The sequence below is a fragment of the Gaeumannomyces tritici genome, assembly GCF_000145635.1.
Source record: "Gaeumannomyces tritici R3-111a-1 unplaced genomic scaffold supercont2.1, whole genome shotgun sequence".
In the NCBI taxonomy this organism is placed as follows: domain Eukaryota; kingdom Fungi; phylum Ascomycota; class Sordariomycetes; order Magnaporthales; family Magnaporthaceae; genus Gaeumannomyces; species Gaeumannomyces tritici.
The window spans coordinates 5,706,525-5,726,289 of record NW_008804545.1 but is presented as its reverse complement, the minus strand read 5'-3'; the positions used below and the strand labels follow the sequence as shown (position 1 = coordinate 5,726,289).

General features: G+C 58.2%; 7 protein-coding genes across 7 annotated transcripts in view; 2 read left to right on the top strand and 5 right to left on the bottom strand.

Annotated features, from left to right (window-relative positions):
• Positions 1–854, top strand: part of GGTG_01812 (hypothetical protein) — a 1,447-nt gene extending 593 nt beyond the window's left edge. Inside the window, exons 3-4 of the mRNA XM_009219583.1 lie at positions 23–329; positions 439–854. Coding sequence (XP_009217847.1) covers positions 23–329; positions 439–605 — 474 coding nt within the window. The 3' untranslated portion in view covers positions 606–854. The remainder of the gene's footprint in view (positions 1–22; positions 330–438) is intronic.
• On the bottom strand, positions 706–2,914 carry GGTG_01811 (hypothetical protein). The gene has a single exon (XM_009219582.1). The coding sequence runs from the start codon at positions 1,997–1,999 to the stop codon at positions 1,259–1,261; it is 741 nt and encodes a 246-aa protein (XP_009217846.1). The 5' UTR covers positions 2,000–2,914; the 3' UTR covers positions 706–1,258.
• Positions 2,915–3,552: 638 nt separating this feature from the next.
• GGTG_01810 (hypothetical protein) lies at positions 3,553–5,321 on the bottom strand. Its single transcript, XM_009219581.1, has 3 exons — positions 4,755–5,321; positions 4,609–4,673; positions 3,553–4,539 (listed from the first exon to the last, which is right to left on the bottom strand). The coding sequence occupies exons 1-3, from the start codon at positions 5,112–5,114 to the stop codon at positions 3,888–3,890; spliced, it is 1,077 nt and encodes a 358-aa protein (XP_009217845.1). The 5' UTR covers positions 5,115–5,321; the 3' UTR covers positions 3,553–3,887.
• A 383-nt stretch (positions 5,322–5,704) lies between these two features.
• GGTG_01809 (pH-response transcription factor pacC/RIM101) lies at positions 5,705–10,098 on the bottom strand. The gene is made up of 3 exons (XM_009219580.1): positions 7,787–10,098; positions 7,615–7,699; positions 5,705–7,543 (listed from the first exon to the last, which is right to left on the bottom strand). Exons 2-3 carry the CDS (start codon positions 7,643–7,645, stop codon positions 6,339–6,341), a joined length of 1,236 nt encoding a protein of 411 aa, XP_009217844.1. The 5' UTR covers positions 7,646–7,699; positions 7,787–10,098; the 3' UTR covers positions 5,705–6,338.
• Positions 10,099–10,473: 375 nt separating this feature from the next.
• GGTG_01808 (hypothetical protein) lies at positions 10,474–11,793 on the bottom strand (the record flags this gene model as incomplete). The annotated part of the gene is made up of 2 exons (XM_009219579.1): positions 10,695–11,793; positions 10,474–10,625 (listed from the first exon to the last, which is right to left on the bottom strand). The coding sequence occupies exons 1-2, from the start codon at positions 10,915–10,917 to the stop codon at positions 10,474–10,476; spliced, it is 375 nt and encodes a 124-aa protein (XP_009217843.1). The 5' UTR covers positions 10,918–11,793.
• A 1,614-nt stretch (positions 11,794–13,407) lies between these two features.
• On the top strand, positions 13,408–13,632 carry GGTG_01807 (hypothetical protein; the record flags this gene model as incomplete). The annotated part of the gene is made up of 2 exons (XM_009219578.1): positions 13,408–13,421; positions 13,458–13,632. The coding sequence occupies 2 exons, from the start codon at positions 13,408–13,410 to the stop codon at positions 13,630–13,632; spliced, it is 189 nt and encodes a 62-aa protein (XP_009217842.1).
• A 902-nt stretch (positions 13,633–14,534) lies between these two features.
• Positions 14,535–17,648, bottom strand: GGTG_01806 (hypothetical protein). The gene is made up of 2 exons (XM_009219577.1): positions 17,420–17,648; positions 14,535–17,272 (listed from the first exon to the last, which is right to left on the bottom strand). Exon 2 carries the CDS (start codon positions 17,202–17,204, stop codon positions 16,074–16,076), a length of 1,131 nt encoding a protein of 376 aa, XP_009217841.1. The 5' UTR covers positions 17,205–17,272; positions 17,420–17,648; the 3' UTR covers positions 14,535–16,073.
• Positions 17,649–19,765: the final 2,117 nt, after the last annotated feature.

Genomic DNA, 19,765 nt, shown 5'->3' with positions numbered 1-19,765 from the left:
CCCCCCCCCCCCCCCCCGCCAGTCCTTCGTCAATGGGATAGCCATGTTCAAGGTCCTGCCCCGGCCGCAGTTCTCGGTCGTACAGCAGAAGCTGTTCCCCATCTACTTCTCGATGCAGACGGTCCTGCCCATTGCCCTGGCCGTGACATGGCCCGGCTCATCCAGCAGCGCGCTGGCGGCCACCCCGGCCGGCCTGCCGGGCGTCCTGCACGAGGCCGGCCGCTGGGCCGTCCTGGCGCCCCTGGGCGCCATGTTCGCGACGGGCTTGCTGAACCTAGTCGTGTTGCTCCCCGCCACCACCGGCTGCATAGCCGAGAGGCGGGCTCAGGGTAAGATGGGAGAAGCTTAGATGAGACTGAGCAAGTGAACAAGGTCGATGTTCGTGGGGTATGATGTCTTGTTTCGATGCTAACTCGGCCTCGCTTTTGCTCGCTGTAGAAAAGAAGGATGGGAAGCGGAGCTGGGACCCGGCACCCCACTCCGAAGAGATGCTCGCCCTCAACAAGCGATTCGGGAAGCTCCACGGCATCTCTTCCCTGCTTAACCTAACGACGTTTATCGCTACCGTTGTCTACGGATTCACCCTCGCCAAGTTGATCCAGTAAAAAAAAAGTATAGTTGACGATGGACTATTTTATGGAGGCCTTGTCAGCATGCACTATATACTAGTGCATGAGGAAGCCGTGTAAGTGCCGGACTAGGGAGCTCCGGTTGAGGATCCTTGGAATCGGGGCGAAGGAGTTTATTCATGCGCGATAAATATTACGAGATAGCACAGGCACCAGTATCGCCATGCCGCCTCTTGAGATAGTCAAAATCGCATACTGAATGTGATTGTTTGTGTTGATATCGTAGGTTGTCAGTCGAGCAAGACCCCTCCTCTGACCTCAACCCGGTGCCTCTGCCCCCGAGCATGATTATGTAGCAATATTAACAAGCCTGTCTCGGGGCTCGACTTTTATCATCGTCCTTGCCTCCTGTCCTGTATTTATCCATGCGCCTCGACAATCTAAAGGAAACTTGTGTATGACGGCCAAGCGCAGCCGCGGCTGTCTTGAGCCTGCTTCTAGGGTATATCCAACAAAAAAAAAAGACGCCTCTAGTCTAGTTGTTTCACAAGACAGAGATGTTGAAACAATGAAAAGTGAGAACTCCTTTCCAAAAAAGGAAAAAAAAAACCCCCGATCTTTCACAAACACAAACACAACAAAACACGGCAGACAGAAGGACAACTTCGAAGCTGATTCCCCAAACACATTCACAGACGACCAACAGCGAGCTGCCGGATCTCCTCCTGAGCGACGAGGAGTTCCTTCTTGGCCCGCTCGAGCTCGCTCTTGCGGCGGTGGCCGGCAGCAATGTCGTCCAGAGGCGGCGATGACGACGAGTCCGAGGCGTTGCCGCCGTTGTCGTTGTAGCCGGCTGCGCGCGACTTGTGGAAGTAGTGCCCGAGCGTCCACTTCTGCGGCTTGCGCGCCAGCATCTCGTCGAGGTCGAGCCCGTCCGTCGCCGCGGGCGCCGGGTAGTTCCTGGCCAGGGGGTCGAGCTGGGCGATGGCGTTGGCCACCGCCGTAGGCGTGGCGGTGATGGTTGTGTCACAGTTGTCAGGGGTGCCCAGGGAGTCGATGGTGGAGGCCCGACTGATGTGCGCTGACCTGCTGGCGTCGCCGTCCGGGGTCGAGGCCGCCGTGCTGCTGCTGCCGTCCGACAGACTGCCCGACGAGGCGGACGAGACAGAGGAGCTGCGGTGCGGGCGCGACGACCACTCGTCCGATGATACCGGCTGCAGGACTGCGCCCATGGTGCTGGCGTGGATGCTGTTGTTGCTACCCGGCAAGGGAGGCGGCCCGTGGTCGGCGGCTGCGGCGGACAGGGACTTGGCGGTGCTGCTGGTGGACTTGCCGGCGTGACGATGGTGGTGGTGATGGGCGCCAGAGGATATTATCATGAGGGCGTCGTCGAGGGAGCTAATGAGGTCGACTTCTGACACCAGCGCCATGGTCGTCGGCTTGAGAGGATTGCTTCTTCTTATCTTTTTTTTCTGGTTTCTCTTCCAGTGCGGGCAAGCAAGGAGGGGCCCTGGATGATCCGTTATTAAACTAGGGTCCGAGGCAGACTGGGGAAAATCCAAAATAGCGAGCGTCCGAATAGCGAGGGCCGAGATGGGGTGTGTGTGTGCGTGTGTGACCTGGGGTTGGCGAGAGCGAGATGGAGGGATCGGGAGATATCCCTGGCCAAGCGGCGGGCACGGCCAACGGCGGCGCAGAAGTGGAGATGGCTCGGGGAGGTCTGGACAAGCAATCTGCGGCGTCGTGCTGGCCGCGCGCGCGCGCACAACGAAGTTGGTGTGTGCGTGTTGTGGATAGTGGTGTGGGCGTGTGTGTGTGGGGGGAAAGAGAGGAAGGATACAGGGGTTTCGGTGGGCGCGGCGATGGACAAGTCAAGTCGGAGACACTGGAGGCGAAAAACTGCTGTACTACTCTTCGGGGGAAAAAAAAAGTCGACGGCGGGTAGTTCATGCCTTTGGCAGCGAGGGCGACGAGAGATGGGAGCGCGATGGTTGGAGGTGGGCGGCGGTGGGACTGTGACGTCGGCTTCGCGACTCGTGGGCCCTCTCCCCAAGACAGCGGCTTGTTCCCTGGAGAGTTTGCCGCGCGCATGAAAGCTTCCGGGCTGTTTCCAAAGGGGGGATGGATAAGAGTCCAGCTGGCTGCGCTGGAAGGCGGCGACTTACACCTGCCTGCCCTTGCAAGCCAGGCACCTCAGGTTGTGACCTGCCTCAACCAACTATCATGCCAACCTATCTGTTTCCTGCACTATCTATGCCCCATTCGTTGCTGGGACCCCCACGCTTTCCGATAGTCTGTCTGTCTGCCCTGCCTGCTAGGCGACGGCACGTCGCTTGAAATGCTCGTGTTCTGTCCCGCTGCCCCGTCGCCCCGTCGATATAAAGTGCTCACTGTATTTGATGGACCCTGTTTCCAGCCCCAGTGGCCAGGCCGGTCAGGTGTCAGTGGACTGCCCGCAGCATCCCCAAGACATTGATGGGGATCGACGTCATCCCTTTCTGTGTTGGCACTTGGGGTACTTTCCATATTAGGTTGTCTTCTGCCAACATTTGCCTGGATACATCAAGTTTTTTTTCAGCCTGGCAAAGGGCGCTGTAGAAAACCCCGCCGAGTCAGCACATGCAACTTTGGAAGCCCCAAACCCTGATTTCCAAGCATCGTGTCGACGCCAAAAGGCGACGTGATGACAACGATTGCAAACATGTGAACGTGGTTCCAAACGGTCGTTCATTTCCGCGACAAGGAAGCGAAGTCAACCAAGCCGCTGGAGATTCGGGGTCTTGGATTCAGGGTCTTGTCCTGGCTCCGGGGTCCTGGTCGAGCCCCCGGCAGTTGGTGGAGGGTGGTACCGTGGGTGTCGCTGACACACATACCTATGCGCAACAGTTCGTAGATCTCTCCATGCTCGAGGGTGGTGTCGTCGATCCAGATGCAAGATTCGATGCAGCTTACCACATCCGCTTGTCCCTTTCTTTGCCTGCTGCCAGGATACACACCCTCTGTGGATTGGTGTGTGCGCACTTCGTATTGAGCACATGTGATTGCTACACACAGTGGATGAATATATACGATGCATGCGTTGCAGATGCAGAAATCCAGAATGCAGTGAATGAATGCTAGCAATGCCCGCCATCTCCCAATCCAGACTCCATGGGTCGGTTGCTAAATACATTGGCTGTAAATTGAAATCAAAGGCACCAAGATGTGGAATACGCGGTAAAGTAATTTGCAGGGGCACGCCGCGACACTTTAGGTAGATGATGTAAAAAAAAATTGGTCAAGCATTATTGCGCCCTGCGACTTCTTCCCCAATGTTCCTCACTTTTGCTTCTTCTGTTCCTGCTTCTTCGCAATCTCGCTTGTGCGGATGACCTTGGGCCCCAGCGTCGATAGCGGCCTGTAGGCGAAGGGGCTGACGGGGACGAACATGCCGACCTTGCTCTGGTAGTGCCGGTACTCGGGGTACTTCCCCGCCGTGATGGACTCGGTGAACCACGTCGAGCCCTGGAACAGCAACACCAGGAACGTCGGCCCCGCGGCCGCCCAGCTGCACAGCACCTTTGTGGCGAAGCAGCTCCACTGGTACAAAAAGATCCAGATGGTCTGCTCGACCGCGAAGTTGGGGTGCCGGCTGTACGCCCACAGGCCCGAGGCCACGAAGCCCCTGTCCAGCTCCGGCTGCGTGAGGCCGCAGCCCGCGGGCACCTTTGCCGTCGACTGGTACCGCTTCTTGACGCCCTGGTAGTCCCACTGCTGCTGGTCGGCGAACCACTCGACCAGGACGAGGCCGAGCTGCATCGCGACGAAGGCCACGTCCGCGCTCGACACGCCGGGCTCGAACTGGATGGCGAGGAGAACCGGGTACACGGGCGCGGCGATGAGGAAGAGCAGGATGCTCTGCATGAAGGAGATGAAGGTTGCGTTGAGGACGTGGAAGGCCCAGGCCGGGATGTTGCCCCTGATGATATCCCTGGTGTGTTGCGCAGACGGGTTAGTCGGCAAATATCTAGTCACGGTGCAAGGCGGGAAACGAACGTACCATCGGTAGTCCTCGGATCCAATACTGTAGCCTCCTTTGCGGGCATAATTATACGTCAGGCGGGCCTATGATAATGCACATCATCCATATTAGGTTAGCCCGGCCAGTTCGCAGATCGGAATTTGCGGCAGCCCCCCCGGACTCACGCTCCAGACGGCACTAAAGGCCAGGGCGGCGTCTATCCTCTCGCTCGGCAGGCCGGCCAGGCGCGCCCACAGGTTAAAGTGGGCGATGTAAAAGGTCGGCAGCAGGCTCCAGAACCGGTCGATCTGGGAGTAGTTGCGGTTGGCCTCGGCCACGACGAGGAACAGGGCGCCGAAGAGGACCGACATGGCGAAGCCCGAGATGAGTGGGTTGGTCGAGGCGTAGAGGTCGACGAAGCCTTCGCGCCGCTGCAGCACCTGCGCCAGCTCCCGGGGGAGCGCGTAGAGCTGCGGGAGGAAGGGCTCGACCGTCTTGGAGAAGTCGGAGCACTCCTCGAGCGCCGTGAGGGCGGGGAGCGCCATCGTCGTGGTCGGATCGGCCGGGGTTGAAGCGTGAGGGCGGGGGTGGGGGGTGGGTTGACCAGCTTGGTGATTTTGATGGGCAGGGAAGCCGTTGACGCCCTTTCTGTGACGTCGAGGTTCGTGCAGTTATTGCTACGGGGGGATCTGGAAAGGTCTTGTGCACTGGGGTTCTGCCGTGGCCGTCAAGATAAAGAAGATGTGCGCGTCATTTCGCGGAGGTCGAGGTGGTTTAGTGTCAAGGGATGGAAAAGGACCCCCCAACCCGTCCGTCCGGTTGCATCAACAATTGCTCCAATTGCTGCACACCCGAGCCCACCATCACATGGGGTAACCGACGGGAGCGGGGTGTGCCGCTAGGTGGCCACGCAACCTAGAGTGCCCTAACGTGAGGTGGGTTACAGTTGGCTTAGCACACCTTCACAGCTCAGCTCGATCTAACCCCACAATCATCCCTCTCATACGTTGAGCCTCTTGGGATCGAAAAAAGTGCATCGATCTCTTGATCTATCCATTCAATTTCTACGAGGACAGCAAGATCGATCGAGGCCACCGCGTGTCTCGGTCACACTCCTTCATGAGGTCGGAACCGATGGCTTCAGACTTGGATTTGACAGAGGTGCTATACTCGAGCATAAATAACCTCCTTGACAGCACAAAGCAACTTGATCCACAAACACAAACGAGTGAATGCGAGGAGGTGGCCCAGAAATCTTAGCGTCACGTATTTGCCATCTCCCAGGCAAGAAAGTGAAGATCCATCTGTACATACGAGGGATATCAAGGATGAGGAGAGAGATGGAATTTCCCAAAAGTGGCAGAAATAAGAGAACAAAAAATTAAGCCTGGTTCGCGCAAAACGCCGGTTAAAAAAACAGACCGATATCCCTCCCTTGTTTTTCTGGTGAGGTTAGAAACAAAGATAAAAAGGGACCTGGGCCATCCTTCGATATTTCATTCATTTTCCTTTCCTACCAATCCGTCGGCGGAAGATCAACCAAGAGAAAGCAGAGAGAAAAAACATGAGCTTGGTCGGCATGAGTCAGGAATCAAGACTGCGTGGCGCGTTACAAAAAATACCCTAGTTTACAAACCCGAGAGGAAGATGCGACGATGCGCAAGAAAGCAACGTGAAGAAAAGGACGAAACGACATTGAACAAGATATAGACAAATGCAAAAAGACCAGGACAGAAGAAGCGACCAAATTTAAGCCAGCAAGCGGAGCTTCACGACATGCGCAGAACCGGGTACAATGGCTTGGTCTCGGCCTCTCGCCGCTCAGCCTTGAGCACCATGGGATCCGGCCTAGGCGACGCCGAGTGGTCGAGGTACTCCCGCCTCTCGAGTCTCTCCTTGACATACTCGCGCAGCGCCTCGATGGTGCGCATGTTCTGCAGCCACGAGTCGTACGACTCGGGCTCCGAGCTGGACGAGTCCGAGGCAGAAGACGAAGGCGAGCTGACCGAGACGGCGGCCGACGACGGACGCGGCGTGCGTGCGCCCTCGCTCGTGGCCATGTCCTCCCGCGCCTGCCTCTCGCGCATGGCGCTTTGGAGGATGCCGCCGGACAAGCGGCGCTCGACGTGGTTGAAGTTGGACCCCAGAGTGGCTGTGGCCGAGGAGCCTGGGAAAGAGGCTGCGGGAAGGCTGGGATAGCTGACAGAGGTCGACGAGCCATGGCGCGAGGTGGGGGAGAGGGCCGTGGAAGATGCGCTCGGGGAGTGGCCAGATGTGTACGACAGGCTGCTCGACGGCGGGGTCACGGCGGGGGAGCCACCCTGCGACGACGAGACGGCCGTCATGGGCGAGTGCTGGTGCGCGGCCGAGACGGGCGCGTAGTGGTCGCCGACAGGCGGGCGAGCCGCGGGCGACTGGTGGCGGAGGTCGAAGGCGTGCGCGTAGTGCGATCCCGGCGACTGCCCAGAGCCCTCGTAGACGGTGCTCTGCATGTGCTCAAGGATCTGGTCGATCTGCTCCAGGTCGTTCTTTGTCCTCAGGCTCGGCATGGGAGGCAGGTAGTAGTGCTGGGCCAGCGGGCCGGGGCCACCGACGGGCACAGCCGCCGGCGGGGGCGGGGGCGGCGGGGCAGTCATGTACTCGGCGCTCATGCCTCCGGTGTGGACGCCCAGGGCGCCGTGCAGCGGGAGCAGCGAACGTCCGACGTGGGCGTACGAACCGGCATCAAACTGGCGGCGCTTCACGTTGCCGAAGAAGTCGTTCAGCTCGTCATAACCGCGCTTGCGGGCATCAAACGAGGCAGTGTGGCCAAACATGTCGCCACGCGGGCCAAGATGGGGCTGGTAGTACACAGGGCCATAGGAGGCGGGTTGAGGGTGGGAATAGTAGCTAGCGTGGCCATTCTGATGCGGCTGACCAAAGGCGGCCGAGTTAGTACGGATGTGGCCATTGTGATCATAGTAACTAGAAGGAGCTGGAGGCACATTAGCCTCAAATTGAAAATAATTTGAGAGACGGAAAAGAAGGCAGAGAGAATATACATACCTTTGCCAGCAGGCCGGTAGCCACCGCTCATGCCACCATTGGGGTCTTGAGGTGACCGTGCGAGAACCGAGTCGTCGGCATGAGTCTGCAATAGGCGGCTTGTCAGACTCGGGGGTTCGCGTGCCAGGAGGATTATAAGCTCATGAGGGCTCATGAGGGATGGCTGGCTTACCTTGACGTGCTTCTTCAGGTCCTGGGGGCGCTTGAACGACTTGCCACAGAAATCGCACTTGTGAGGCTTGAGCGGCACATGGACACGGATATGCGAGGTGATGTGATCGCGCTTGACAGTAGTGGTCCTGCACGAGTTCCACTGGCAGGTCAAGTTCAGGTTGTTGGTGCTCTTGCGGCCAACGTGGCGTTCACAGATATGATCCTGGGTCACGTGTCAGAGAAGAAGAGCACACCATTAATACCAGGTTTGAAAGGGTAGGCCACAGGAGGGTGGGAGAAGGGAGACGGGGCAAAAACTCAATACTTACATAGAGAATCTCAGCAGTGACGAAGCGCTCGTTGCACTGGTTCCACCGGCAGATGAGGTTGTCATCGGCTCCGCCCGAGCTCGACTGCGAGGTGGCGGTGGTGGAGGTGGACGGCGCGGGCGTGTTGCCATTGGAGTTTGAGCTGGACGACTCGGCCTGCTGGGCCGGTTGCGCGGGGGCCTGCGTCGTCGCCGGCGGTGCCGCGGGCTGGGCCTGCTGGGGGGCAGCCGAAGAAGACATGGCTCTCTTACAGGGTCGTCTCGCGACGCGCGTCTCTGGAGCTAAGTCTGCCGGGCTGACGGGGAGCACCTTCTAGTCACCCTGTGGTGGGGGTGACCAGACTAGTTCGAGATGGGGTGTGGTGTCGGCCGGTCCTTTGTTGTGCCGACTCCGCCGTGCTCCGACTGGAATAGGGAGCGAGAGCGCGAGTCACGGGACTTTCAGGTGGGATGGTGCTTTGAGAGAAGGGCCTATCAAAGCCGGGCGCAAGGGCTGGTGGGCTGCTTGGGGCGAAGTCGCAAACAGCTGGGGACGCTCGTGTGTCAGCGACGGATTCCTTTCCTTTCGCGCACTTCCGGGGACGCAAGTGAAGACAGAAATCAGAGTTATCCAGGGGGAAATCAAAGAGTGACGGGTCTAACAGGAAACCGTCCATGGGGCCACGGGAGGACAGCGACAGCCTCCCTTTTGTTCATGAAAAAAGAGGAAAGGGAGTGAGCGTATTCCGAATGCCAAGACCGCCAAGACTCCAATAGGCCGTCCAGAGGTGCCACAGATCCGCCGTTGGTCACTGCGATGGAGAGCGACCTTGGGTGACCCCTGGCACGCGCACAGCACCGCCCACTCGCCGCCCAAGCACGCCCAGCCGACCGTGCCCTCATGTACCCGCTAGCAGAGGTACCTCTGCACTATCATTGCCAGGAGTCTGCCAAGAATGGCTAAGACCTTGGCAGTCCTGGAGGGGGGCCGCTCCTTTCGCAGCGCCTGCCCTCTCCCCGTCCTTTCTGATCAAACAGGCCCGCCACCTTTTCTAAACACTGTCGCATTTCACGCCATCCAGCTCTTTATTTGCAAACCAATACTCCGCCTTCCGCCTCGGATCGCCACCGCCTGACTATGCAAACTTTTTGTGGAGGAGCACGGGCACGGTTCGCGAGGCTTTGGGGAATTGAATGCGCAGTTGAAGAGAGGTACGGGATGCCTATTAGGCGGTAGAGTTGAGTTGGTTGGTGTGCCGTGCTGGGTTCATCTTCTCCATCGAGCGTTTTCTTTTTTTTTTGTTATTGTCGGGAGCCCACGTGTTTGCCGCCCAGACTTGACGCTTTTCGTGCCACGAGCTGGAACGGGCGCCCGCTCACTTCTGACACCGTGACCGACTTCTGGGGAGCCAGGCAAAATGGTGACGCTGTCTGATGCACCCGCTTTCCCCCACGAGGCACCCGAAAGGCCCGTGCGAGCCAAAACCAACGACATTTTGTGTGCATGTCGCATAGATTGCTGTTGCAGGCCTTTGGTTGTTGCTTTGTCCCGTTCCGTTCCCGTCGACCTCCTTCGCCTCTGGTGGTATTCATCGCTGCTTTGACATGCTCAACATCTTCACCCTCCCCCGACCGACCTCACAAATCATCTCTCAGAGAGATCAAACGGGCTGTTAAAAAGGGTGGAATCGTGACACGCGTTCTGTCCTCCTCCGAATGCTGCCAAGTAGAGCCAACAAGCTTTTGCCCGCCAATGTTGTGCCTGCTCCACTCGGCTCCTCCCTAGGCGGCTTGTCGTGCTGCCGAGAGTGCCCAGCCTCAGTCGGTCCCATCCATACTGAGCACGCGCCGTCCTGGCTCGCGTCTCTGCTTTACATGATGATGCTGGTTTTATCAGCCACGATTATGGCCAGAGAGCAAAGGGGAGGTGCGCTCGACCGACATGACGGCGATTTCTCTGTAATTTTCGGTGAAGGTGTCGCTTTTGCTCATTCCCCCGGATTTTATTTTATTTTATTTTTTTGGCCGGCCCACATGCTAATTTTCTGTGCATCGCTTGCCGTTCAGTTTCGCAGTCTTTATTAGTCGCAACCCCGGTCGTTTTTGTCACCTGTTTTGCCTGCTGGCCGTCTGCCTGCCCGCTTGCCTGCTCAACGCTCTGCGGGTCTGGCTCCCCTGCCCAGTTGTTGGTTGATTGTCCCCCACCCTACCGCAAATTTGGTCGCCAGTGTGTCATCAGGCGGTGGTGGTGGTGGTCGGCAGAGACCAAACGGCACTGACCAAACGTAAAAAATCGGTGGGCGGCTGGGCCGTGCAGGCGTGTCCTTCTGTCGTCTTTTACGTACAGTACAATGTCCTTCCTGTCTTGGCCTTTCGTCCGATATTGGAAGACCAGAATCTTATTGACGAGCACCCGCCGAGCCAGATGGGAGTTCCATGTCCAAGGACGCTTGCCGGGGAGCCGCTGCCGATCGCCAATGCCAGCCGTTGCCTAGGGGCGGGCTCTCTGGCTGTGGCTCTGCCTCTGCCTCTGGCACCTCTGGCTCTGGGGCTGTCACTTTCATCGGTCAGCACGCTCGCGCGCTGTGGGTGAGTGACAAGGCGCGCAGCCAAGCAGTACCGGCATCCCACGCTTCCAACGGGAGCGCTCCTGAGTGCTCTAGCGCCGGCGCAGTGACGTGAATATGGTCTGATCGATATCCGTTGCACCTGCGAATCAGCGCTAGGCCCGCGGAACCCTCTCCCAAGACTTTTCCAGAGGCCTCAACCGGGGCCGCCTGGCCAATCCCATCGGCCCTCCCAAGGCCAAGCCCAGTCACGAGGTTGGACCTCCGTAGCCACATGCTATTGCGCCAGTGGCCGCGCTCCTAATCACCGCGTCGGCACCTAATATGGAAGGCAGGTCGCCAGGGAGAATGTCGGAAAGAAGGAAGAGAAATAAAAAGGGGGGCATCAGCACCAGCATCACCACCCACAATATGCATGCCATGGCCCTTGGCGTCTTGTCCCCCCCTCTTTCCTAGAGCTTGGAGTGCTCGGCGACAAGACTTCCAAGCAGATAATCCTTGGGGCGGGGGCCGTGATACCATCTTGGCAAGGCGCGCCAAGTAGCCACGGGGGGGAAGCAGATTCGCATCATAACAATAATGGACCACTGCTCTTTTCTTTTTGGCCATGCGCCGCCGCTCGACCACCTAAACACGGTTCGAAACACTGACGGCAACAGGCTGGCTGGCTGCCGCACGAGGTGGTTGGGCGGCACCCTCCAATGCGGCGCTTTTGGAGGGCTCGGCACGGCAAGGCATAGCCGCCGCCCACCAAAAGAGCAAAAAGAATTAGCCTAGTCTGCCTAGGCAGCTAAGCACCGGAGGCGGCCGTGTCTGCCGTGGGCCCCGTTTCTTTTCTTGGAGAGATCGAGATGTGGCTAGCTGGGCTGGATGGGATACTTTCTCGGTGGCTGCCAGTTCCCGGTCACGCAAGCCGACGGCCCGGGAGACAGGAAGCCGACCCCGACACGCGAGGATCGATCGTGCCCAGGATCGCCCAGGCGGCTGTCTCCCCTTGACAAGTGGCCTTCTCCCTCTTATCCCCCGGGCTTTTGCCCACTCGGCGTTCGGTATCCGTGTCCCACCAACGACGAGATTGCGATCTGGGCCAAACGGCTGGCGGCATTGTAGAGGGTAGATACCGCAGCTCCCCTCGTGGCGGGGAAAAAAAACAAGGAATCCACTATGACAGCACCCGAGGACCGAGGTTCGTTGTAGGTATTTGCTCGAGCGGGTACCGCACACGGCAACGGGGCCTTGTGTCTTTCTGGCACGATCCTGGCTGCGCATGCAAGAGGATTAGGGCTCTGATACCACGGGCATTGCAACAGCTTGGTTTGCACAGTGACAGAAAGAGCAGGAGCCCCACAGCAAATAAAAAAGCTCGCTTGCGAAGACCCGTTGAAGAGAGACGGGCCATGGAACAGACTTGATTCACCCGCCCGAAGAACCTGTCGCTGGGCGGCGACTCGCGCGAACATGCAAGACGGCGATGTGGTAGGTTGAGGCTGGAAACATTGGCCTTCTACCTTCCACCCACGTGCCCCCTGCCCCGAAAATAGCCCCGAGACACTTGACACTTGGACAGGGGAAGGACGATCAGGGACCGAAAAAAAAAAAAAAAAAAAAAAAAGGCAAAATGAGGGAGAAGGAGGATAAGAAGAAGGAAGGGAAATGGTAATAAAAATAGCAAAGAGTGAGTTAAGAGCCACCTGATACTCTACCTTGCCGTGCGTCAAGCATGTTTGACGCCAAGCGCACGTCGTCTCCGCTCCGCCTTCCGTTGGCGGGAGCCGATACCAAGACTTTGGTTCTGTCTGGGGAACTGCCGCCTGTTGCTTGCCGTCCATCTTTCCGTCTGTATCTCTGGGTCTGCGATACCGAACTGTATCCGCTAGTATATGGACTGACTACCTACCTGGTATCACCTACCGGAATATTCTCACCTGAAACTCTGTTGCTCCAAAATCTGCATCAAGCGCCAGCCCTAAGCTGCCGCGGATGCAGGCTGTGCTCACAGCCGTCTCCAGCGCTCAAGCTCTATTTTGTGTAAATAAGGAAATTGCGCTTTGGGGTATGTCGATTAAAAATGAAGCTATTCAAGCCGGGGCGGGGTCAATCAGATCGCCTAGATCAGCACTTTCGCCCGAATTGCCGTGACCACGTTAACTACTTGTGGAAAAGTGCGACTCGACTTGGCGGGACCCTTGGCTCCATCGAGAAGGTCGCTGAGCTCTCTCGACTCGGACTTTCGAAGCTTCTCCTTTGCTTACTTCAGTGCAGCCATTCTCCTCGGACTTGACGGTGCTCGAGGTTCTCGCCCTCTGCGCGCCACATGCCCGGAATCAGACATGCAGGCTTATTTCCCCTCTCAGCCTCCAGCGGCATCGGCTTGGTTCCTGGAAAAGATTTAGGCTCCCGCGCTGGGCAACAAGAATCTGATATCGCAAAATCGCATTGCAAACGCCGCTGCTTCGTCCAGGTAGCGTCCCAACCTTGGTGCGCGAAGCAGCTAAACCACAGCATCATCGCGGAACACGGCTTAGCGACGGGACGATGGGATGTCTGGCAACAGTAATTGCGGCGCCTGCCAGATGCGGCGCCTGGTACCCTAACCACAAAGCCGCGGTCGAATATAGAGGCAATGGCGATAACCTCCTTTTGAAGCAGATTCTTTGATAGAACATCTCCAACCACAAACAACCAAACCACAACATAGCAAGAGTAACCACACAATAACACATATCTCTCCATCATCACCCTAACAACGCAACATCAACCGCAAAAATGCTCGTCAAGCAGTAAGCCAACGCCCTGCCCCTGGGAGCCGGCGGCAGCGGCGGCACCGACGTGGTGGCCGAGTTGGCGGCGCGCAGAGCCCCCAGCAAGGACGACGAAAAGAAGAAGGCGGACTGGAGGAACCCCAACACGACCGTCTTCACCCCAGAGCAGCTGCGGGAGCAGGCGGCGCGCTTGCAGCGCGAGCAGGAGGCCGAGCACCGCCGTACCTAGCCGAGGCCCCTCATGCCTGGCATGCCGGCGCGCGCCGCGGCGAGGCGGCGGTGCCTGAGTGAAGGGACTCTCGGCCCTGAGCATCGGGGGGTGGGTGGGTGGAGCAGAGCACAAGGGCGGGATGATGTTTGATGAGGAGGAGGCAGGCCGCGGGAAGGGTGACGGAGACGAAGAGGGCACTTGGCGTTTTGGGCAGAGGGTATATCTAACGAGAGCTACATGGCCGTCAGGGCGGGCAGGCGACGGCCATCTCGCTTATCTGACAAAATAGACAAAATCCCGGTTGTTGACAAAACCATTGATGCTAAATGGCCCCAGTGAGAAACGGCATGTCGAGAGAGACAGACAAATATGCGACCAAGACAAAGAAAAATGATATAAAACGGAGAACAGGAATGCCAGTCAAACCAGACCACCAAAGGCCGGCACCAACACCGGCAGGCGTTGGCTCTGACCAAAGTGTTGACCGACCTGATCGGGACAACTGGCGAGAGGTTTTCGGGAGAGACTGGGTATCTATGTAGATAGGCATGTGCCTAGAGGTATCTACCCATCTATGTGATAGAGACCCGAGCAAACATTGCGCCGTTCTCTCACCCCGTTTCGACGGCGCTCGGCCGGGCCGCCGTGAACGGTAGCTATTAGCGAGTGACGAGCGGGGCAGAATCATCAGCAGGCCTGTGTCCATCCCGCGCATCATCCGGTGGTCGGGCAGGGGGAAGATGACACGACGGGGGGGGCTGGGGAGGAGGGCCCGCGTGTTGGCAAGGAGCAGTCGCAGAGGGCAGCCCTGGCGTTGAGGCGAAACGATCTATCAGGGACACGCGCCCCGAGTCAGTTGTTTGGCTAAGAATTGCCGGATGGAGATGAACCTGTCAGTCACTCTGTGGGGAAAGTCGTCGTGGGTGTTCTTCATCTTTCGTTGTGTTTGTATTTTTTCCATGGTTTCTTGCTACTACTTGCCGTGTCCTCTGTTTCCTCTCCTCTCGTCTGGATGAGCCCCGGACTCCAGGTTTCCCGACGATTGCCGCACAGTAGATGAGCGCCCTTATCAATGTCCAGTCGTCCTTCGCCCGTCCTGTGAATGTTCCCACACGCGCCAGACATGAGTAATTCTCTTCACATAGTAGGAAGACAGGGCACCATGGGGCGCGAGGACATAAATCCATATAGAAATCCATCACAAAAAAAACGCCCAATAGGGTTCACGTGGGTGACGACCTTGACGCATAAGAAATGATGGGGTTCGAAACGACTTTGAGAATATCTCATATAGAAATAGCCTCAAGAGAGGCCTCTAACTCCTCCACGGGCGCATGTGTGTTGAAACAGAGACGTCGTGGATGGAAGACTAGGCGATGCGTGCGTGAACTCCACCCAAATATCGTGGTACCCACTCATTGCACGATAAGCAACAAGTCTTCGTGAGGCCAGAGAGTGCCGGCAAAGAGATAGACTTTGGGTATTTGTTGTCGGCAATGGTTGAAGAAAGAGCGGAGGTTGTGATTATAGATGTGAAGAAAGAGGTTGGAAGATAGAGACGATAAAATCCCAAGTGAGGAAGGACCATACCCTCCAAGGAGAACAAAGTCGATAAGCGACAAGAGGGCATTGCGAAACACCTGTGGGTACATGATGGTCCCAGCAAGAGTATCCCATCCGTCTTGATTGCATCGTGCCTTGTCGCCGAGGGTGGGGTATATCGATGTTGCTCTCGAAGAGAGGAGATGTGAAGCTCAGGTGAGTGACAGAAATGCGCTATGTGGTGGCGGCAACGCGGAGCCGGCCAGGACAGTCCGCGTGTGCCGTACCAGGCTCGCGAGAATGGTTGATAGATAGTTGCCGAGTAGTAGAGTGCCGACGCCGGGTACCCACGTGTGGCCGCCACAAGACCCCCAGGGTTTCCGTCCCCTCGCGGAATTGTGGAAATAGTTGAAGTTTATTCCGCCCGGCCCAAGTAAAAGAAAGCAAAAGACGCCTCGTTCCCGGATTCGTAAGGGGTTGTAAAGTAATGTGATGTGCAATGTGTCGTTCCGGGAAGATGCATGGTGATCATCAAGAGGACGCCGCCTCGATCAAGAATGGATGTATGCATGCAATCATGCAACAACGCCTATGACCAACGCGGTCCCAGCCCAAACCAAACCCAACCCAACCAGCCCTGCCCCGCCCCAACCTAGAGGAATCTCGTTCAGGGCCATGTTTCTCATCAAAAGACCAAAGGATGCCCAACCGTATATGGAAGAAGGAGCCAAAAAAGCAGGCTGCAAAAGACGTGAAGGATAAAGAGGATTAGAGAAAAGGCCAGCTTCCGGGACAAAAAAAGGTCTATGTGTTAAGCTAACGCCGCGCCGATGCAATGTGATTTAGGGTATGTTGGATGTGTGTGTGTGTGTGTGTGTGAGGGAGAGAGAGCGAAGGGCCAGAGAAGCTGCAAGGCGTTACAACGAGCCGAGACTGAGCAAGGCCTCGACGGCCTCACGCTCCTGTGCGGCAGAGGCCGTAGCACCCATGGCCGCAAAGTTGAAACCGTGCGGCGGCTGGGGCGCCCGGGCCATGCCGGCATTGTATGAGCCTGCCCGGAGTCCAGCTCCCACGCCGGCGCCGCCGTTATATACACGGGAGGCGGCGGGCGCAGATCCAGAAGCGGCCTGGAGGTTGCCCTGGTTGGAGTACGAGGCGGCACGGAGGGCTGCGGCGCCGACGGCGGCCCAGTCCTCATCGTCGGTCACGTCCTCGGGGTCGTCGTTGTGTATGGCCATGTCGAGGTCGTCGGGCGCCTCGGAGCACGACGCCGAGGCGGACCCGTCGTCGTCCATCGACATCTTGTCCGCCTCGTTCTCCATCATGCTCGCGTACCGGTCCTCCATACCGTGCTCGTCGTCGTGCGAGAAGGCGCAGCCAGACATGCCGCCGACGCTCGAGGTGCCGCCGCCGTTCCACCTTCCGGCGGCGCCGCGGACGGCCGAGATGGGGATTCCAACCATGCCCTCTGGCGGCGGGGACGAAGTGGCGGCGCGTGGAGGCTGGCCGCGGCGGCGCGCGTCCCAGCGGCCCCAACCGACCTTCTCGAAGACGACGTCGCCGTTGGGGCCGCCGCCCTCGCTCCCGTTGGCGCCGCTCCTCCCCTCCAGAGCCCCCACGACAAGGCGCCGGGCCTTGGCTGGCGGGATGCCGGCGAAGCCTGGGACCGAAGTGGTGAGGTAGCCCATGACATGGCGGATGGCCAACGGCCCGTGGTTCAGGAGGATCTCGGGCAGGTGGTGCTTGGCCAGCATGGACGGGCTGATGGCGCCCGAGGACTCGTAAGGCGGCGAGCCGGGGCGCGGGGCGCCCGCGGCGTGGGCACCGTCGTGCAGGTCGAGGTCCGAATCGATAGGATCGAGCCTCGCGCGCTGCAGCTGGGCGCGCAGGCCGTGTGGCGGGAGGGCGGGCGATATGGAGTTCGGAGGGGTCGGGAGGGTATGAGGGAGGGATTTAGTCACAGGGACGCTCCGGGCCGCTACACCAGTGAAGGTGTCTCGGGGGGAGGCCGCGTGGACATCGCGAGCAGCAGTTGCCATGGTTGCCATTTTCCTTGGGTCGGGGGTGTTTCTCGTTCGCACGGAAATGCGGACGAGAAGGTTGCTTCAGGACGTGTCTACGGCAGATAACATGTTAGTTGACTGCATTTCAGAGTTGGGTCAAGTGGCTTTTGTAGGCAACGGCGGTGGCCAAGGACCGGGCGTTGTGGTGTTGGTGGTGTTGAGTCACAGTCGGCCAGGGCGGCCGGGAGAGCACTACTTACAACAGTCTGAAGCAAGACGGGCCAGGGAGCGTGTTGGAGTCGGGCCTGATCAGGAGGACTGACGAGGACCGGAAATGCGTATGGCTGGCAAGGCAAAGCGGCAGTGCTGCTGGCGATTATCGTGCTGTGACTAGAGATGGAACTCTCTGCTGGGGATAAATATTCAATCGGTGTTCTTGTTTGGGGAGAGGAGGGAAGGAGGGACGGTGACGGCCCTGGCAGTTGTGCGCATCGCTGATATTTAGCGACACCCTGCAGGTGCGCTCAATCCTTTGTCTCGCTGGCGACTTGCCCAGGGCGCGCGCCGCGCACTCCCGGGTACAGCAGCGGGTGGGTACTTGGGTACCTGGAGAAAGGTACCTCGCAGTGTGCTCGCAACCTTGGGGGAAGGTATGGCCTTGGGGGTGCGGCCTGGGCCACAGCTGTCCCGTAGAGGCACGCACAAGCCCACTGCTTCCCAAACCGGAGGAGACGGAGCGGACATAGGCGCAGGGGTGTGGGCGGTGGGCGCACACTGATTGACCGCATTCCGCAACCAGCGCAAACCTTGCCTGGCCTTGCCCCAGCCCACAGCCCACAGCCCACAACCCAAGCCTATCACGACGGCACAATCAGTCACACCTCGGATCCAGGATCGCAGGTACTGGTGTCTAAGATTCGAGTCTCGAGAGACGGGATAGTAAACGACCATGCAGTAGTGGCAGCTAGCAGTCGGAAGCGAGTGACTACATGCGGACGCCGTCTTTGGGTATTGGCGGCACAAAGCAGGAAGACTCCTGCTCTGAGGAAGCCCGGCGGCCGCCCCCCTGAGAGATGTGGCTCATTACTAGTAGGTTTGGTGCATCAATTCATGGCTCGCTCCATCCATCCACATTCGCAAACCACCCCTGCTATTGCCGCAGTTGGCACGAATTGGAATCGTTCCTCCCATTACAAAGACATGTCCTGTCCTGTCCTGTCCTAGCCATCATGTCCTCTCCTGGCCGCCTTCCGTCTGCTTCTCCCGCGTTCGGCAAGCGCGACCATATTGGCCGCCACTGTCAGCCTCTCTCAGCTGCGACCTGACCCGTGCTGACCTTGCTCAAATTATGCCCAGCAGGCAGGCCCCAAATCAACAACAACAAAAATAAACAGGGGCCATCTGGGCCGTCGAGAATGTGTTGTCCATTCCGCCCCGTCGCAGTGGGCTGCTGTGGCTACCGAACAGGGCGCGCACGAACCCAGCGAAAATTCCAAAAGCTTGACAAGCGAGCATGGAGATGGTCTGTCCCGGGCATCCACTCTTTGGGGGTTAGGTATCGCCCGCTCCTTGTCGTTCCCAGTGGCTTGCGGGCGTGCAGGCTGTGCTAAGTGAGGTACATTTGGTGTACCCGGTACCTGTGACTGGTACCTGCCTGTGGACTTGGGCTGTCGCGCAAAATCGTAATGGATGATGGCGAGTTGAGACGGACTGCCCTGTTTTTTCTGGATGATGTCAGACCCAGACCAGATCAGTCGGCTCGCTCCCAACAACTCGGGCATCTCAGTCGTGACAAAGAGCTGGAGGCCGGAGTCGCGGACGGAATGCATCGGCTGTCTCTGTAGTCTTCGCTCTCGCAGGCGGCAGATGGTAGACCACGCAACAGAGACTGCATGCAGACCGCTCTCAACTTCCAGCCCAACGGCACAGGGGGCTGGTATTGTCGCCCCTTTCTTTTCGTTCTTTTTGGCGATTGATCATCCACAATTGAAGACGTCCCACCGACCACCACCGGACGGGGAAGCCATCTGGGCAATCTCCCGCATGCCAAATTTGGCCGTGTTCCATTCTCGCTAGAAGAAAGAACCTTCTAGGATTGGTGGGCCGACAGGGGTGTGCCCCTATCCACACTGATTGACGGTGTAAATCAAAGATGGGTTCAACAAGCACAGCCAACTGGTATGCTTTCCGCCCACGTTTTTTTTTTTGTTGCTTTGGGGGGCTTTTTTGGCCTTTGGGTGAGCCCGAGGCGCAGCACCTTAGCCAGGCGGGCGGGATACGTGAATTCGCCAACAATGCGCTCTGGGCTTGGGTTCCGTCGAGAAAAGCAAGGCCAATGAGTTCGTCGTGGCGCCAGCCACGCCCACTGCTTTGAGCATCCTGCCCCATTCCAGACCCCACGGCGAAAGCAGATGACTCCTGTTTTTGCTCTGCTCTTGTCAGTTTCTCTTTTGTTTTTTTTTCGCTTTTGTGGCCGCCATTTCCATCTTCTTCACCGTCAACCTGGCCTAGGCCTGACGCACGATCCCGCTGCCCCGTCTTTCATTTTGTGGGCCCATTGATGTTCGGATGCCCCGGCGGGCAGCTCCCATGTTGTTATCAGAAAA

What these genes read in the sequence shown, in the direction of transcription:
- GGTG_01806 (XM_009219577.1), bottom strand. Translation starts at nt 17,204, where the DNA reads ATGGCAACCATGGCAACTGCTGCTCGCGATGTCCACGCGGCCTCCCCC.
- GGTG_01810 (XM_009219581.1), bottom strand. Translation starts at nt 5,114, where the DNA reads ATGGCGCTCCCCGCCCTCACGGCGCTCGAGGAGTGCTCCGACTTCTCC. An exon ending in CCTTTAGTGCCGTCTGGAGC is followed by an intron (nt 4,674 to 4,754) that starts GTGAGTCCGGGG and finishes GCATTATCATAG; the next exon opens with GCCCGCCTGACGTATAATTA. An exon ending in GGATCCGAGGACTACCGATG is followed by an intron (nt 4,540 to 4,608) that starts GTACGTTCGTTT and finishes GCAACACACCAG; the next exon opens with GGATATCATCAGGGGCAACA.
- GGTG_01811 (XM_009219582.1), bottom strand. Translation starts at nt 1,999, where the DNA reads ATGGCGCTGGTGTCAGAAGTCGACCTCATTAGCTCCCTCGACGACGCC.
- GGTG_01809 (XM_009219580.1), bottom strand. Translation starts at nt 7,645, where the DNA reads ATGAGCGGTGGCTACCGGCCTGCTGGCAAAG. An exon ending in CTACCGGCCTGCTGGCAAAG is followed by an intron (nt 7,544 to 7,614) that starts GTATGTATATTC and finishes ATGTGCCTCCAG; the next exon opens with CTCCTTCTAGTTACTATGAT.